Raw genomic sequence first — 19,374 nt, 5'->3', positions numbered from 1 at the left:
TGTCCCTAAACTATAGCTAAGTGAACACACACACACACGTTGGTGTGGCTATCCTTATGAGGAATCTCCATAGACATAATGATTTTTATACTGTATAGATTCTATCCCCTAACCCTAACCCTTACAAAAAAAAAACGTTCTGCATTTTTACATAAAAAAAACAAAAAAAACATTTACTATGTTTTTTTTTTTTTAAGCGATTTGAATTATGGGGACACTGGAAATGTCCTCATAAACCACATTTACAGCATAATACCCTTGTAATTACCAGTTTGTAACCTAAAAAACTGTCCTCGTAAACCACCCAAACCTGACCACACACACACACACACACACACACACACACACACACACACACACACACACAGGTAATGCCACTTATAAAGTTAAAGATTTGTGTGCTACTATTAGACAACACAAAAGAGAGAAAGTCATCCAAAGGTCCATGCATTCAGTTTGTCACCTTGAACTCCTGTAGTTTGGACATAACGACAGCCATCTGCTTGAGTAAGAGAGGATGATTCTGTTTCCTCATCTGATTACCATCATCTTCAGCACAAAACCAGCCCTGAATGTTGTCCTCCTCTGTACACAAACACATTAAATCAGTGAAGCACTCCACAAATTCAATAAATCAATGACCATTCCAAATGCGTCCTTCATTTTCCATTATTATAATCCATTTCACGGCACAGAACCTTCAGTTCTGGCTCAGCTGAATGATGATTCATGCACTGAGCAATCTGATTCCAGCAGACACAAAAATTGACTTTTTAGAAACCTGATGACAAATTGGTTTAGCGTGCCGTTAAAATATGTTGGTAACACCATGATAATGTATGTTCAAATGTGTTCAGACATTTTTCAAGCATTTCTGATCAATTTAAGCCTCCGACCTCTGATCTGAGAAGGGGACTGAAAGCTGCAGAGAGTCATAGACCAAGACAGGACATGGAGACAGGAGAACAGGAAATGAGACGTACGTAGAGCCAGTTTGGCTATATGCAGATTACTGATCCAAGCTTGCTTGATAGATGGACTGAAAGTATTGAAGACTGCAGTGAAGAATGTGGGTCTACCATACCTAAAGAGACAGAAACAAAGACATCGTTATCCTATCGAGCATTAGATTGGACAAAAATCTATTAGTCAATATATTTGGTTTGTTTTCTCATAAGAGAAGTACATATTAGTACATGTTAAATGTATTATCTGCAAAAGGATAATTTTGTCAACTATCAGGTGTACACTAGCATATAGATGGCTTTAAAGCTAAAAGACATTAAATAAAAGCCACAAAGGTCAAATTTTGATTTCATGAGGTCTTTAACGATAGATAACAATTCATGATTGAAGCCAAATTTTATAAAAGTGTATTAGGCACCAAAACGGCAGACAAATCTCTTGAGAAGCCTATATATCTCAGCATGGTTTCAACTAGGCTGGCAACTTGTCAGACAGCTGGAGAAACAGACGGTGTCCCTTCCTGGGCTCCATTTCCCAAAAGCATCGTAAGCCTAAGTAGATCATAGAAACCATTGGCGCCAATGGTCCCTACGATCAACTTAAGCTTGTGATGCTTTTGGGAAACGCAGCCCTGTTTAAATGTGCCATTGTACGATATGATGTAATGCTTGACCAGAGACTTACAACATTTCCATACTCCATAAAGATAAAGGCCCCAGTTGACTTCTGTGACTTTAGAATTGGCACTTCAATTGTTTATTGTGCACAAATAGCAGATAATGACCTTGGGCCTGATACATGAAACGTTCTTAAGAAATTTCTTCTTAACTACCATTTTCTTCTTAATTTGTAACTTAAGAAGAAGTTAAGAATATTTTGTATTCCCGAATAAACTTCTTAAGAAGTTCTTATCTTTTTTCTTAAGACTGTTCTTAAGAAAAACGTAAGCAGCATTCAAATTCTCAAGAAATGTTTTTCTTAAATATCGGCGTAAATAACATCTAAAAGTTAGGATAACCTCACAGTTGTCTTAAATTCTAAAAGGTAAGATGTTTAATACATTTTCTGGGTTTTTCTTGTTGAGTCTCAAGTCGCAATGGGCTGTTTACATAGAAATGTGATTTTAGACCAAAAAAAAAAAAAAAAGTTTTTGAGTTTTGTGTTTGCATTTTTATTTTCAGCTTGTAAACCATGTAAATGTTATCATCAAATTCAAACAATAAATGTTGTTTTGAAGCTTCTTAACGTGGTGACCAGTCATGCTAATTTAAACGGATGCGCTGCATATAGCGCGCTCTACGCAATCTTAAGAGTTCATAAAAACATAATAATTATAATATTAGAAAGCTGAGACTTTCTTTTTCACCCCCCATCCACATCCCTGTTGGAGCTGGGCACAGCAGAGACAGCCTCCGCTACCCTTTCCTATTTACCTGCTTTCCGACGTGATATTATTATCAAGCTTCCTAAGGAGATCTTTTTCCTTGCAGTAATTTCCTCAACAAGAACCTCTTTTCTACTAAAGTTTTTGTTTCTTTTCTTTTCCTCCATGTCAAATTAAAAGTTATCAAATGGTTAGCAGCAAGTAAATTCTCCTTTGACGGTTAATGTCGTAACACATCTCTCACTTTACATTCCAAAAAATTATCACGAGGTGCTTGCTACTTAAAAAAAAAAAAAAAAAAGAAAAAGGTTAATAGATAAATTTATCATTACAATTTACCAGTGTTGAAGTACTGAATTTGTTGTAGACTATTAGACAAGGCAAGGCCATGAGCAGGCTGATCAGACAATGTCAAAGCCTTTTTATTCTTAAGAAAAAAATTAAGATGTTCTTAAGAAAATATTTGAGAACTTAAGAATTTTTCAAGAATTGCACTTAGGAACGTTCTTACGAACTTCTTATAATTTATCCTAAGAACTTTCTTAATTATTTTCTTAAGAACATTTTCGTGAATCCAGCCCCAGAACCAAAATAGTGAGGGAACAGTATCCAGACTATTCCCACTGCTCTCTAAAAAAAAGTCCACTGCATACAATTCCAGCAGTCACTGTGTGTGTGTGTGTGTGTGTGTGTGTGTGTGTGTGAGTGAGTGAGTGAGAGAGAGAGAGAGAGAGAGAGAGAGAGAGGTTTATGTTATCACAGGGATTAGTTTGACAGTTGGGAGTCTAAAGATGCTCTTATAATCCATACACCAAAATCCAAGCATGCGGTCGTAACACTACCAAATAATCAGTGTTTGTGACAGCTGCACACTCTAAACCCCCTGATCCACAGGAGGAGAATGATAACAGCACAAGACATACTATCTTTGGGGTCTGATTAGGGACTCAAGGTCATTCTTAAAGCACTGAGTCATGTAAATACAGAGAGATAGCAGTTTGATCATTTAAGAGCCAGTGCTCCACAGTTTTGAGAAGTACAGAGTCAGAAAGAAAAAGAAAAACAAAAGAATAAAGATGATGGCATCTTTCAGATCCTTATTTTCTTTCTTTACATGGATAGGAGAGTGCCTACCAAGGAGGTCTATAAAACCTAGAGAAAGCTATCTGTTAGCATTTCAGTTAATCTGAGTGGCAGCTGCATGGTTGACACATGACCTTCAGAAGTGCAGTTTAAATCCTGCCATACTTGCTCATGGGCACCCAGTTCCAGATACGATTTTTTTTTTGAGCCAATGACCTAAGCAATAAATGCCATGTGACTTACTAATTTGGATCAGCATGAAAATAATGTCATGATAATGCTGATTGGCTAATGGCATCACAATGTGCACAGTACCAAGTACTTCTCTAGCAACTATCCTAAGCTCTGTGGTCAAAAAGGTAGCAAACAGGGGAAAATATAAATCAATTTCAAACTATTAACACCTGAAAACAGTGAGGTAACTCTGTAATGCACAAATATATAGAAACAAACAACACCAAAGTGTTGGTCTAGTAGTGTTTATTTTTTGTTTTTTTCAATGTGAGCTGTCCAGGATTCTTAATCTGGCTGTGCTTGCACTTTCTATCACCCGCAATACTACAATTGTATGTCAGTGGATTTATACCAGGGGTGAGTAACAGTGAAGTGTGCATCTGAGAGCTGAGAGGTATCTACAGAAAACAGTGCTGCTCTAAATGAATGCTGTGTCACATATGGCAGGGGCTGCCACTGACTAAACAATGACATTAATATTTAAATTAAAGAACTTTAAAGTTCTTTAGAGTGAGTACGAAGATAGCCTACCACTGATCGTTCTGCCCCAACTTAACCCCTGGTTGTAACTTATTTTTATTAGGTCTGTCGATAGAACATGTTAATTTAGTGTGATTAATTTAATGAAAAATAATGCATAAAAACAATCAACGCAATTAATCGTGCTCATCCCTACCATCGGAGCAGTTCAGTGCTCATGTACCACCTTGATGTTTTAGCAAGCTGTAGCAGTAGGGGGCAGTCAGCGCTCCAGCTGCACAGGCAACATCCCTCCTCAAACCAACGAGCAGGCAGCATACAGCCTTCCACAGTCACGCTTTTATGCTCAATGACTGCTGGATTGAGCACAACAGTAAAGGGATACATTTTCCTAAGTTTCAAACGTTTAACTTGACACATCGTCCAAAAATACAGCGCTTATGACTAGAGATGCTGACAACTAGTGAGACGCGACAAAACCAAAGTGAGACGCTCCAAAATCATTCATCTGACACGAGTACATAGACCAACAATTAAAAATGGTGCAGACAGAATAAGTTCAATAATACAGTTATGCTCAATGACACAGGAATAAAACAAACAATACTGAAAATTTAAAGCCACTTTTTGTATTGTTTAAATGCTTTACTTGTCTGTTGCCACAATATACAGTACTGTGCAAAAGCCTTAGGCACATAAAATGTTTCACAAAAGCATTTGTCTTAAGATGGTTATTTGTGTGTCAATAGGAAATATAAATGTTAGACTCCCAAACATTACTTTTGCATACAGAAAAGATTAGAATAGAAGAACAGGGAGCCCTGCAACAGATGTCATGGCCCCCACAAATACCCCACTGAACATCGTGTCAGTCTGAGATTACATAAAGAGACAGAAGCAATTGAGACAGGCTAAATAGACAGAAGAAGCTTGGAAAAAAGCTTGGAAAATCCTATCTGCCAACAACCAAGAAAAACTGTGTCCAGGTGTACCTAGGAGAATTGGTGCTGTTTTAAAGGCAAAGGTAGTCACACTGAATATTGATTTAGCTTTTTTGTTTACTGGACTTTGTATTAAATAAGTGATAAATGAAAACTATTTATCTCATTATTTTTGAAGTCATCCTCACTATGCAACATTTTTCACAAGTGCCTAAAACTTTTGCACAATACTGTATGTACAGTATATGATGTAATGTATTTGAACATGATTTATAATATTGGTTTGGAATTATATTTATTTCAGTTATATCCTAAATTACATTTATGTGGGGGCCTTTGTCAGTAAATTTTAATATGCGATTAATTAATTGGTATATCATGTAATGAATTCAATTTTAATCATTTGACAGCCCTAATTTTACCTTGATTTCAACACTGACAGAAAATGTGTTTATGCCTCCTGAGTGATGTAATTACGGCATCAACCAGCAAGGGCTAACTGGATCATGCTACCAGCCAAAACTTGACCCCTTGGTGCAAACAGCAGTCAGGGGTCAGTTTAAGGTCACACATACTTGTCTTGTTTCCCTGGTAACTGTAGTTGTATCCTACAGCGATCAGCAGCCCGAATCTCCTCCTCTTTCTTTAAGATGAGGCGCTGGAGACCTGAAACCCAATCCTGAGCAACTGTCCCATTAACATTCTGAAGAGAAAGAGAGAGAGTGTAAAATGGATTTGAGTGGTAAGAATAGCATATATTCTCGTCTGAATATCAGTCTGTCCATTTCTAAAGTGTTCCAGTAAAGCAGTGAGATTACTGTCTCACCTGATAATTGCCCTTCAGACTGCTGATCATGGTAGAGATCTGGTTGACCAAACCCAGGTCATGGATCAGGTTCTGCAAGTCCTGGTACAGCTGCCCTGGACCCATATACAACTTATCTGCAAATGAGACATTTTAGATCAACTAAACCTGATTAATTAAATTAAGTTAAAAATCCAATAACAAACATGCAGTACACTACATGCCTGAACTACCAATACATGGCCTGAACAACACACAAATTTGTTTGTTTTATATTTCAAAATCAAGGCAATTAATACGGAGTTGGTTCACCCTTTGCCTCTATAACAGCTTCTACTCAACTGGAAAAGCTTCAGTTCCAGTAGATGTTGGAACATGGCTGTGGGGCTTCGTACAAGTCTGAGTTATGGGTCCATGTTACAAAGTATGTTGATTTAACGTTAAAGGTGTCTGGCTAGCTAGAAAACGTTACTGTACACTTTAAAAGTGCTGCAAATGATTTTTGCCACTCCACGAGCTAAGGTATTGGATTAGTCATGCCCCCACTTTCAAAAACCCAGCACTAAACAAGTTAACGGTTGTAATGTGTCTTCACCCCCAACTCATGCCATTGGTTGAGCAACATTGTTGGGGCAGGTCTTAGCCGTTCTCTCTCCAAAAAAAAATTTTTTTTTTTAAAAGCGCCACAGAAAGACAGTGCTTACAGTTTCTGAGAGAATTAACCTATGAATAGCTTACTAATACTTGTCTCTGCATGTTAGACTGGGATAGGAGAAAGTATTTTAACAGAAAAAGTTACATACTTCAGCTTTAAATGTCTGTCTAAGGAGATTGTATTGACTGTACACTTGATTATATGCACCTGCTAGTAATGGTTGTAGCTAAAATAGCCATATATCCGCATCTTATTTGGCCATATAGTGTACATCTTCAAATGTTTGAATCACCGAGTTGGTAACAATTTTTCATTCAATCTTCATCACTCATTAAATATTGTATTTCACTACAGGTTATATACCACAGTGTTTCTTTTAGTTTGGGCCCGTTAAAGATTTTCTTCGCTGGCTAAGGCTGATTCAGCAGATACTGAATCCCTATATTGTGCCTATGTGATATTAATTCACTGATTCCTTGAACACAGGTTCATATGAGATTCAGAGTGTGCTGTGTCTCCCCCAAATATTGTCCCATATAATAGACTGCTTTGTGCTGCTCCACTCTTCCTTACATATATATATACATACACACACACACACACAGTATATATATATATATATATATATATATATATATATACACACACACACACACACACAGTTTTTTTTACATAATTTTATTTTAGTAAAGAAATTCACGTATAGATACAATTTATATTTGTCTATAAAACTATAGTTCTTGACAAGTCTTTTGTCATAATGTAATCACCCTCATGGCATTTCAAACCTGTATACATTTCTGTCTTATGTGGAAAACAAAAGGACATTTTAATGAATATCCCAGTCCGTCTTGCCAATACTATGGCAGCTGGTGACTCACTTTAATGTAAAATAATAATAATTTTTCTGAATTTTCATTTTTGGGTGAACATATTCCTTTAAGATTATGATAAACATAAATAAGATAAGGTGTATCCAAGTGTACCTTTTGACTGGTAGTGTACATTATTCATCAATTAAGAGGAACTTAATCCATAAACTTGAGCATTACATCCCTCTCAAGAACCAAACTCCTCAAGACTACAGTTACTGATGACAGAACTGTCATATGTGTGCTAAAATAAGAAGAGGTTTTCTTCTCCATCTTAACTGTTTTAGAGGAGAATTCAAACCCTGTGCTGAATAGTTTACGCAATCTAAGGTGGGATATCAACACTTAACAATTCAGTCTTAATTGAAAACTAAAGCTTCTTGGTACTCTTGCTAATTTAGCTGTTCAAGAACTTTCCTTTAAAGGGATAGTTCACCCCAAAATGAAAATTCAGTTATTGTTTACTCACCCCTGTGTTGTTATAACCCCATTTGACTTTCTTTTTCTTAACACAAAGGTAGAAATTATGAAAAAATGTTGTGCTCAGTGTCATACAATGGCAGTGTATGGTTACCACCTCTTCATGATTCAAAAGAATGCAAAATGATATGAGAAATATGAGAAAATATAAAAATATAAAAAAATATATCCTTATTGTTTATCCTTTTGGTCTTTCATTCAAAACATTCACAAAAATCTATCCTCAAATAGATATCAAACAATTCCAAACAAAAACAAGTATTTTTGTCAAATATACTGTATGTGTGGCAAAATTATTGGCACCCTTTTATTTAATACTTTGAGCAATCTACCTTTGCCAAGATAACAGCCCTGAGTCTTCTCCTATAATGCCTAATGAGGTTGGAGAACACATGGCAAGGGATCTGAGACCATTCCTCCATACAGAATCTCTCCAGATCCTTCAAATTCAGAGGTCCATGCTGGTAGACTCTCCTCTTCAGTTCACCACACATATTTTCTTTGGGGTTCAGGTCAGGGGACAGGGATGGCCATGGCAGAACCTTGATTTTTTTGGTCAGTTAACTATTTTTGTGTTGATTTTGATGTGTGTTTTGGATCATTGTCCTGCTGGAATATACAACCACAGCCAATTTTAAGCTTTCTGGCAGAGGCAATCAGATTTTGATTTTTTATCTGTTGGTATTTGATAGAGTCCATGATGCCATGTATCCGAACAAGATGTCCAGGACCTCTGGCATAAAAACACCCCACAACATTAAAGATCCACCACCATATTTAACTGTGGGCATGAGGTACTTTTCCATTTGGCTACCTCTCTGTGTGCGCCAAACTCATCTCTGGTGTTTATTGCCAAAAAGCTCTATTTTTGTTTTGTCTGACCATAGAACCCGGTCCCTTTTGAAGGTTCAGTAATATCTGGCAAACTGAAGACACTTGTGTTTGTTGTTGGATGAAAGCGGAGGCTTTTTTCTTGAAACCCTCCCAAACAACTTGTTGTGAAGTAGGTGACGTCTGATTGTAGTTTTGGAGACTTTCTGACCCCAAGACCCAAATATTTCCTGCAATTCTCCAGCTGTGATCCTTGGAGAATTTTTGGCCACTCAAACCATCCTCCTCAGCGTGCATGGAGACAATATAGACACACGTCCTCTTTCAAGCCAATTCGTAACATCTCCAGTTGACCGGCACTTCTTAATTATTGCCATGATGGTGGAAATGGGTATTTTCAATGCTTTAGCTATTTTCTTATAGCCACTTCCCATTTTGTGAAGCTAAACAACCTTTTGCTACACATCATACATTTATTCTTTGGTCTTACCCATTATGACAGAGTTTTTGGCCTGTGTGTTACCTCATTTATACCCCTGTGAAACAGGAAGTCATAACTGAACAATTTCATGTTCTTGTCAACCAGGTGTACTAAAAAAAATGTAAAATATGAATGGGAATATACTTCAGATATATTTTACTCATATGAATTTCTAGGGATGCCAATAATTTTGGCAAACATGTTTTGGAGAAAAACATTTAATTCTGAGATTTTTCCACCCTTTCAATTAGTTTACTTCAATTAAAAGTTAGATTTTTGTGAATATTTTGAATGAAAGATCAAAAGGATAAACAATAAAAGACATTTTTTTTTCACAGCCTTCTTTACTCATTTTAAAAAGGGTGCCAATATTTTTGGCCACAACTGTAATTTAAAAGTCTAATAAATTATCCCATGAGACTCACGGTTGTTTTTAAACCATACGATTTGGTGAGAAACAAACCGAAATCTAATATATTATTTAGTGAAACTACTGAGTGACCGTTGCTCTCCTATGCACGTTCATAGATTTTAGATAAAACAGGTTGTCCCTTGAACGCCCCATTTTGCGAGCGGAGGCTGCTTGAACTTGCTCTCGTGCGGTCTCATGAATGTGCGGAGGAGAGCAACGGTCGGTCAACAGTTTAACTAAATAATACATTAGATTTCAGTTTGTTTCTCATCAAACTTTATCGTACGCTTCCATAACAATCATGATCTCATGGGATAATTTATTAGACTTCTGAATTATACTTTTGCGTGCTTTTAAAGCTTGAAGATGTGGTCACCATAAACTGCTAGTGTGTGACATCACTGAGCACAATTGTTTCACTATTTCTCCCTTTGAGCTAAGAAAAAGAAAGCAAGTCAAATTGGGTACACAGGTGAGCAACCAATGACTGAATATTCTTTTTTGGGTGAACTATCCCTTTAACATTCCACAGAGTCCGAAACAGTGACATCTCCTTCCCTCCCTGTAACTTTATTCTTGGTTTTGGATAATTAAAACGAGAGAGAAAAAAAGAAAGAGGCTGAGATTCGTGCTCTAGTCTGAATAAGAGCAGTTCCTGCACACAGACCTTGTTTTCAGTAACCACAGTGATCACACCAGTCTTCTTCAGCCTTGCTGAGAGGGGATTTTTTTCCCCTCTCCCACAGTTTTTACACTTCAGAAAGCCTTCAGACATTACAGAAAAACAACACAGAGAGTCCAATGTGTTTCAGCTGCTGTGTCTTTTCTCTAAAACTATAAAAACACAAACATCCAGATTGTCTTGCAAGACTTACAGTCTTGAACTTTGTGGTTCAAGTGTGGGTTTTTCATGTCTTGTAAAATCTTAGCTGTACTGAATAGCACACATGCAATCAAATAGAAAAAAAGGATTTCCCCTTTTGTTGAAGCTTCATGAGTCAGTGTGACCCATTTTTTTTTTCAAAACCACAAAAACAGAACAGACAAAAAAAAGACATCCCAAGCACCAGATGATTTCGAAAAGTAATTTTACCTCATTTTATCATGTTTTCTTGAAGGAAAATCAAAACATGCATGTCTTAGTTTCAAAGTGTTTTCCCAAACCAGAGACTTCTGGAGTAAATGCAGAATCTAGATATTGTACGATTAAGCCAATATGGCCAAACTACAAAAAGCATCTCTGACTTGCAAAGTCAACATAGCATTATGCATATAACACATTCATTATGTACCAATCTATAAAACATATTTACAGATGCAGTAGAACAGCAGGAATTAGAAATGCACAAACAGCAGGGGGTGAGACAGCAGCCATTTTTTAAAACAACCTCTGACTGGAATCCCTAAGGAAAAAGCATAAAAATCAATCCACTAAAACAGATGACTTTTTGTCTGGTAGCACAAATGCTCAGTGGCAACTTCAAAGTACCCTGTTTTGCTTGGTAAAATGAGAGAAAAAAAAACAAACAAAAAAAAAAAAAACGCTAAGTATAACTTCTCACCCTTTCAGCAGAAAAAAATCAACTGAATAAACATGAAAGGTTAATCTCACATCAGCCTGGACCTACAGTGCATCCGGAAAGAATTCACAGTTCTTCACTTTTTCCACATTTTGTTATGTTACAGCCTTATTCCAAAATGGATTAAATGCATTATTTTCCTCAAAATTCTACAAACAATACCTCATAATGACAATGTGAAAGAAGTTTGTTTGAAATCTTTGCAAATTTATAAAAAATAAAAAAATGAAAAAAACTCACATGTACATAAGTATTGACAGCCTTTGCTCAATACTTTGTTGAAGCACCTTTGGCACCAATTACAGCCTCAAGTCTTTTTCAGTATGATGCTATAAGCTTGGCACACCTATTTTTGGGCAGTTTCTCCCATTCTTCTTTGCAGGACCTCTCAAGCTCCATCAGGTTGGATGGGGAGTGTTGGTGCACAGCCATTTTCAGATCTCTCCAGAGATGTTCAATCGGGATCAAGTCTGGGCTCTGGCTGGGCCACTCAAGGACATTCACAGAGTTGTCCCGTAGCCACTCCTTTGTTATCTTGGCTGTGTGCTTAGGGTCATTGTCCTGTTGGAAGATGAACCTTCGCCCCAGTCTAAGGTCCAGAGCGCTCAGGAGCAGGTTTTCATCAAGGATGTCTGTACATTGCTGCATTCATCTTTCCCTCGATCCTGACTAGTCTCCCAGTTCCTGCCGCTGAAAAACATCCCCACAGCATGATGCTGCCACCACCATGCTTCACTGTAGGGATGGTATTGGCCAGGTGATGAGCGGTGCCTGGTTTCCTCCAGACATGACGCTTGCCATTCAGGCCAAAGGGACCAGAGAATTTTGTTACTCATGGTCTGAGAGTCCTTCAGGTGCCTTTTGGCAAACTCCAGGCAGGCTGTCATGTGCCTTTTACTGAGGAGTGGCTTCCGTCTGGCCACTCTACCATACAGGCCTGACTGGTGGAGTGCTGCAGAGATGGTTGTTCTTCTGGAAGGTTCTCCTCTCTCCACAGAGAAACGCTGGAGCTCTGTCAGAGTGACCATCGAGTTCTTGGGCACCTCCCTGACTAAGGCCCTTCTCCGCCGATCGCTCAGTTTGGCCGGGCGGCCAGCTCTAGGAAGAGTCCTGGTGGTTCCAAACTTCTTCCATTTATGGATGATGGAGACCAATGTGCTCAATGGGACCTTCAATGCTGCAGAAATTTTTCTGTACCCTTCCCCAGATCTGTGCCTCTATACAATCCTGTCTCGGAGGTCTACAGACAATTCCTTGGACTTCATGGCTTGGTTTGTGCTCTGACATGCACTGTTAACTGTGGGACCTTATATAGACAGGTGTGTGCCTTTCCAAATCATGTCCAATCAACTGAATTTACCACAGGTGGACTCCAATCAAGTTGTAGAAACATCTCAAGGATTAGTGGAAACAGGATGCACCTGAGCTCAATTTTGAGTGTCATGGCAAAGGCTGTGAATACTTATGTACATGTGATTTTTTTTCGTTTTTTATTTTTAATAAATTTGCAAAGATTTCAAACAAACTTCTTTCACGTTGTCATTATGGGGTATTGTTTGTAGAATTTTGAGGAAAATAATGAATTTAATCCATTTTGGAATAAGGCTGTAACATAACAAAATGTGGAAAAAGTGAAGCGCTGTGAATACTTTCCGGATGCACTGTATAAACAGACTCCTTTAGAGTTCTCTGTCTTTCCTTTTTTCTTCTTTTTCTCTGTCTCCGATAGCTTCACCTGACATATTTCAATTAATATTTCATTTTTAGGATCTCATATTAAAAGCCACATTTCAATCTAAATTCTGTCAGAAGTGTCAAAATGTGTGAGACCATGACATATTTATCTGGATGTGTCAGAATTCACAATGTAATCTAACCACAGTTTTTCTGAATATCTGCTTTAAATGCCACATCTGTGCTCTTGTACATTTAAAAATAAGTGTATTGTGCATTGAGGGTCAGGCATAATACATCTCTCCACACACTTCCTTCTATTGCTACAATCACTCAGGTATTTTAGGTTGTTTGATTATTTTTTCAATGAGCACACATTTCTATCCAAAGCACTCTACAGTACCTATAGTGCTATTTCATCTGGAACAAGCTGAGGTTAAATGCCTTATGCAGGGAAACAATAGTGGTTGGGATATATGTAGCTCATGGACAGGAGAAATCACTGCTTGAAAATGCAATCTTTGGATTATCAGTCCAGAACCTGAAACACCACTAGCCCCTTGACCTCCAGGAGGAGCAGAAAATGGCTCTTTCCAACATCAGATCGGACTACACGCATCAAAATTGTGGGATAACTACATTAATGATGAAAATCATCTTCAAGCTTAGTATGGGGATACATTTAATAGTTTGGGGACACATTTTTAACAGAAGTGATCTAAATCTGACAAAACCTCACTTTTTTTTTGGACATCTGGGTATTCATGATGTTTTGATTTTCATTCTAAAAATGTGAAACATTTTCTTATAGGGGTACGGTTAGGACAAGTCTATAGTAATTATAATTAGCTTTATATTAAATCAATAAAAGTCTATAGCATGTCCTTATTTGAATAGCTGATAAATGTGAGTGTGTGTGTGTGTGTGTGTGTGTGTGTGTGTGTACATGCATGTTTCTGTGAGTGTAACATAACATACTAGGTTTAGCGTTGATGACCACTTTCTCTCCTGAGTGTGAGGGGGGAAATCTGGCTGAGTCGCCCATCTCCTCACTGGAGCCAAACTCCACAACCTCCACCAGACTCAATGGCACACTCCACTTGAGCAGAAACCTCTGTCCTGAGGGAGCACCTTCACCTCCAGCTCCCACACTAACACCATCCTGAGAAGAGCTGGAGAAAGACAAACACTCAGGTGAGGAGGGGTTTTTTCTGTGGAGAGTAACCTAGCAGCTTGTGGAAAGGAATAGTTCACCCAAAATTGAAAACTCTGCCATCATACTGTATGGTCACCCTCATGTTGTTCCAACCCTGTATGCAGCTATATTTCCATGGAACACAAAAGTAAGAATTTCTAATGAATATAAGGCTCTTGCCAACAAGGGCAGTGAATATGTGATGCCGGGCAATGCAGTTTGTACAGTAACTGACTGACATTTATTCTAGATGGTGGATTGTGTTTATGATATGTGTAATGTGTCATACTGTTGGTTGGGGGTGGCACACATGAGCACGTCATTCAGAAGAAAGACTCGCCGTTCCTTAGTCTTAACAATCTCCCCACGATCGTTATAAACAGTTTCCACCATGTCATCAGAACGAATCAGATAACGGCTGCCGCTGCTCAGCAGCTGTGTGAGAGAGAGAAGCAGAAACAGCAATAAAAGGATTGAACTGGGGATTAAATATTTAAGTGTGCTACTCTGTCACAGCCATTCATCAGCACAGTTTACATTGAACACTCACATATGCCCAAGCCCAATCTTGTGTGAGCGCTGAGTTTATGCTACAGTGAGACAAAACATTAAAACATTCTATGTGCGCTACAGAAACAAAACCTCCTGAAGTGAGTATATTCAGAGAAAAACTATTGAGTATGCATAAACTTACAGCTTAAACGCCATATAAACCTACCCTTAGAGCAAAGCAGTCACATAGTGCAAAGTTAAACAAAATAGATATTGGAGTCCCAGATGCAGGGCTGGAGTGGCTAATCGGGAAGACCGGGAGAAATCCCGGTGGGCCGCTCAAAGATTAGGCCGGCAGGTCCACATGTTGGTTAATAAACTTTTATTCGTGTCGCATAACAGTTGCCAACCGTCTGTATTGTCAGTCCTCCCGATTAGCCACTCCAGCCCATATCCGATATAAGGGATCAGAATTGCATTACGTATTATAGTGGATGCAGACTCTACCGTATTTTATAGTTTCAAACCCAAACAAATGAGAGAGTGGACTGTGAGAGACAAAACATTGGCTGTTGCGCTATCACACGGACACTTCACTTGACAGCGGGAAGAAGGATCACGGAAGATCCAGCGAGAAGAGATACTATTAGCTGAATGGATGAACATGCTTTAGGTTAGCAGATCATCACAAGTTCAATACTGACTGTAGTCTCAATCTTAATTAATCTCTGAAATCCTCATTCCTTGCAGTGCAGAATGATAACAATTTTCTTAATTGTCACAAAATAAAATAAAAATACATAATAGCAAATCAATGCAGATGCAACCATACGATACAGTACAAAAATAAGGGGACTTTACAGCTCTCCCAAAATTAAACGTAACGAAACAAACTGCGTATAGAGTCTCAAATATTGTATTATGCGCTCAATCCCGATCCTCCTAAAGAGACAGTAGCCATATTGCTGGTGTCCATAACATTTACATTCCAAGTAAAAAAAAGTACAGATTTGTTAATGTTAGTACTTTTCGTTCATATTTATTTTATTTCTTTCATTTGGAATGGCATGTAAAAATTTAAAGACAAACACTCAACCTTCAGTAAGTTTCTTAAGCATTTCATTGCTGCACATATTTTCACTGGATCTCAATTAAAAGATCAAATACTTTGTAAAATACAAAGCTCTGAAAATTTTAATTGTAAGCCTTTACATCTTGAAATATGTATTCACAGTTACAGTTCTACTGTGTTATTATTTGCCTAGGTAGACTTTAAAATACACTAGACATTAAAATTTACACATGCAATGAAATCTTATGTCAGAAGGCTAAAATCAAGTGATTTAAACGTACATTTTAAACGTCATATGTGATATATAGACATGGAGAGCTTATAATTTTCTAGCAATTGCATATATTTGCCATATTCTCAATTTATTGTTATCATGTTCACTTGGGCTGACCTGGACATGAAATTCCCAGGCTGAATATAAATCCCACTCCGGCCCTTCCCAGCTGGCATGGGCCTTTAAAGCTGGTTCTGTTTACAATACTGGCTCAGTACTGAGTCCATATCAGTGACAGCAGGGCTTCACTAAAATCAGCCACACTCGAGGTTTAACTGTGCTTCTTAAAACACCCACTGCCAAATGACACAATTTGACTATGCACGCACACACACACACACTTTTACACAATGGCTCTGAGCTGAACTACTGCAATCTTTTTCTATCAAAGCAGAATTCCCACTTCATATCCCATCTTTTAGAGTAGAAGGGGCTGCATTACCTTATTGAGGTAATGTTCATTCATAGCCTTAGCGATGTGTCTAATCTCACAGCGCTGATCAGCCTCTCTCTTCCTCTCGTTTAGTTTTTCAGCAAGCGTTTCTAGTTCAGTGAGAGCCATTTGAAGAGGGAGACGGTCAGGATGACCTACTGGTGTGTTTTTCAACATGTCCTACAGAGACAGATGGAAAAAATTAAACTTTCAGCATACTTTTCAGTACATTTACAATTTATGGCATTAATTAGTCGTTAGTGATTGTTCAACTGTTAAAACTAAAATGGAAGTCTGAAAGCTTCACTAAAACGGTTTTGACAATAAAGTGACGACATTTGAAATTGTTGTAGCAGTGATGTAGATAAGAAAGAAACAGGCGCCCTCTTCTGGTCATCATCGCATTTGTAGTAGCTTTATTTTCTTACTCATAATTCATTACTCATACACAATAGAGTAAGTACGGTAGGTGTGTGGCCAAATGCAACCAAAAGGATGGTAAAGCCTGAAACCTTCATTAGCGGAACCAACCAATGGTCCACACAATGAAAACAGCTTAAAACAATTATAAAAGGGGAATAATAATAAAACAAAATAAATAAATAAATAAATAAAAAAGTAGAATTCCAAGAAGTCTCAATTTCGATAGGAAAACAAACAGGTTTATTTGTGTATATACAGTGGATATAAAAAAAAGTCTACACACCCCTGTTAAATTATTAAATTGCAGGTTTTTGAGATGTAAAATAAATTCAACCAAGATCAATCATGTCAGATCTTTTTACACCTTTAATGAGATAAATGCAATCAACCAAGTTCAAGTGAACAACAATTGCAAACTTTTTAGGAGAAAAGAAGAAAAATAAAAGACTTACAATAACCTGGCTGCATATAAAGAGGCATGTGACTCTGTTTGGAATTGACCAATCACATTCAAACTCTTACTTGAAAGGAATTATAATCCTCTGGTCATCAATTATGTGATGCTGATTAACCCTGAATAAAAATCAACTGTAAGATTTTCTTAGCATCTTCTTACTGCTTAAGCCAACTGTCCACAAAGAGCCTACAAAGAATATGCAGGATCTCATTATGAAGAGATAACAAACAGGAGAGGGGTACAAAAGAATTGTCAAAACATTAGATGTGCCATCGAACATAGTAAGGCCATCATCAACAAGTGGAGAAAATGGGACACCACAATGGCATTCCAAAGAACAGGGCGCCCATCGACAATTGATGGGAGAGAAAAAAAAAAAAAAAAAACTTACCAGGGAGGCTGCCAAGGGTTCTACATTAAATGAGTTGCAAGAATATCTGGCAAGGACTGGTCTCTTGCTGCATGTGTATTCTTCATATTTCTGGGCTTTGGGGTAGGTTGGCAAAATGGAAGCCATTCCTCACAGTTTTACCAAAACATATATCCTGTCACCCAGTACCATGTGGCAAAATGTTTTATGGTATAATGAAACCAATATAGAACTTTTTGGTCATTTTAAAAGGTATGTTTGGCGCAAAAACGAGACTGCTGATCACCCAAACAACACCATACCCACGGTGGAGCATGGTGGTGGATGCATCATGCCATAGGGCTACTTCTCTTCAGCTGCGACTGGGGCACTAGTCACGACAGAAGTAAACATGGATAGTGCCAAATACCAGTCAATTTTGCCACAAAACCTGCAGGGCTCCATTAGAAAGATGAAGATGAAGAGAAATTTCATCCTTCAGCACAATAATGACCCTAAACACAAATCCAAGAAACAAAGGAATAGCTTCAGAAGAAGATCGATGTTTTGGAATGGCCCAAACAAAGCCCAGACCTAAATCCAATTGAACTGAAAATGTGTGGAATGACTTGAAGAGGGTTGTGCACATGAGATTCCCTCCCAATTTCATCGATCTGGATCTTTTTTGCAAGGAAGAGTGGGAAAAAATTGACAAATCAAGATGTGCTCAATTGAAAGACTCTTATTCAAAATGACTGGCTGCTGTATTAAAAGCAAAAGGTGCTTCAATAAAGTATTAGTTGAGGGGTGTGCACACTTATGCAACCAGGTTATTGTGTCTTTTATTTAAATTTTTTCCTCCTAAAAAGTTTCTGTTTGTTGTTCACTTGAAATTGGTTGACTGCATTTTTCACATTAAAAGGTGGAAAAAGATTTGACAATTTATCTTGGATTCATTTTTTACAACTCAAAAACCTGCAATTTTAAAAGGGGTCTGTAGACTTTTTATACCCACTGTACAAGTGTGTAGGGGTGTGCATAAGAAGTGTTTGTGAGAAAGACGCACTTGCAGCAGCAATATGAACTGCAGGAATCTTTGGATAGGCTTCATCATCAGTCCATAGAGGGTCAAACGGTCTTTACTGGTCTCCTGACGATGCTGTGGACAACACAAACAGCATCACATTAAAATGTAACCTCTCACCTCTGTGACCCTGAACACATCCCGAAGTCAGAACTAAAGGAAAGAGCATTAAACTTAAAGAAATAGTTCACCCAAAAAGACATTTCACTCATCATTCACCCACCCTCATCCCATCCCAGTATGATTTTCTTTCTTCTGCTTGATATAAAGACTTTCAGAAGGATATCTCAGCTCTGTAGGTCCATTCAATGCAAGTCCAGGTTCCAGAACATTGAAGCTCAAAAAAAGTACATAAAGGTAGCATAAAAGTAATCCATAGAAGTAATCCACTTCAGTGGTTAAATCCATGTCTTCAGAAGTGATATGATAGGTGTGGGTGAGAAACAGATCAATATTTAAGTCCTTTTTTATTATAAATTCTCCTCCCTGCTCAGTACGTGGCAGTATGCACTCTTAGGAGTGAAGAGAGCACTCAGGGGGACTGTTTGAAAGTAGAGATTTATAGTAAACATTATTTGTAAAATTTTAGAGTAAAAAATAAATATCGATCTGTTTCTCACCCACACCTATCATATTGTTTCTGAAAATATAGATTTAACCACTGGAGTTGTATGGATTACTTTTATGCTACCTTTATGTGCTTTCTGAGATTCAAAG

The 19,374-nt window shown here is 37.8% G+C and overlaps 1 protein-coding gene across 2 annotated transcripts in view; it reads right to left on the bottom strand.

The window, feature by feature from the left end:
* Nucleotides 1-19,374, bottom strand: part of LOC127410857 (rho guanine nucleotide exchange factor 10-like) — a 94,972-nt gene that overhangs the window by 38,589 nt on the left and 37,009 nt on the right. For both annotated transcript variants that reach the window (XM_051646066.1, XM_051646067.1), the window contains exons 15-22: nucleotides 18,640-18,732; nucleotides 16,354-16,524; nucleotides 14,363-14,508; nucleotides 13,857-14,050; nucleotides 5,915-6,030; nucleotides 5,664-5,791; nucleotides 984-1,084; nucleotides 464-585 (exon numbers count right to left, since the gene is read on the bottom strand). In XM_051646066.1, coding sequence (XP_051502026.1) covers nucleotides 464-585; nucleotides 984-1,084; nucleotides 5,664-5,791; nucleotides 5,915-6,030; nucleotides 13,857-14,050; nucleotides 14,363-14,508; nucleotides 16,354-16,524; nucleotides 18,640-18,732 — 1,071 coding nt within the window. The remainder of the gene's footprint in view (nucleotides 1-463; nucleotides 586-983; nucleotides 1,085-5,663; nucleotides 5,792-5,914; nucleotides 6,031-13,856; nucleotides 14,051-14,362; nucleotides 14,509-16,353; nucleotides 16,525-18,639; nucleotides 18,733-19,374) is intronic.

Source organism: Myxocyprinus asiaticus, chromosome 20 (genome assembly GCF_019703515.2).
Source record: "Myxocyprinus asiaticus isolate MX2 ecotype Aquarium Trade chromosome 20, UBuf_Myxa_2, whole genome shotgun sequence".
Lineage (NCBI taxonomy): Eukaryota > Metazoa > Chordata > Actinopteri > Cypriniformes > Catostomidae > Myxocyprinus > Myxocyprinus asiaticus.
This window is presented reverse-complemented; position numbering and strand designations above follow the sequence as displayed.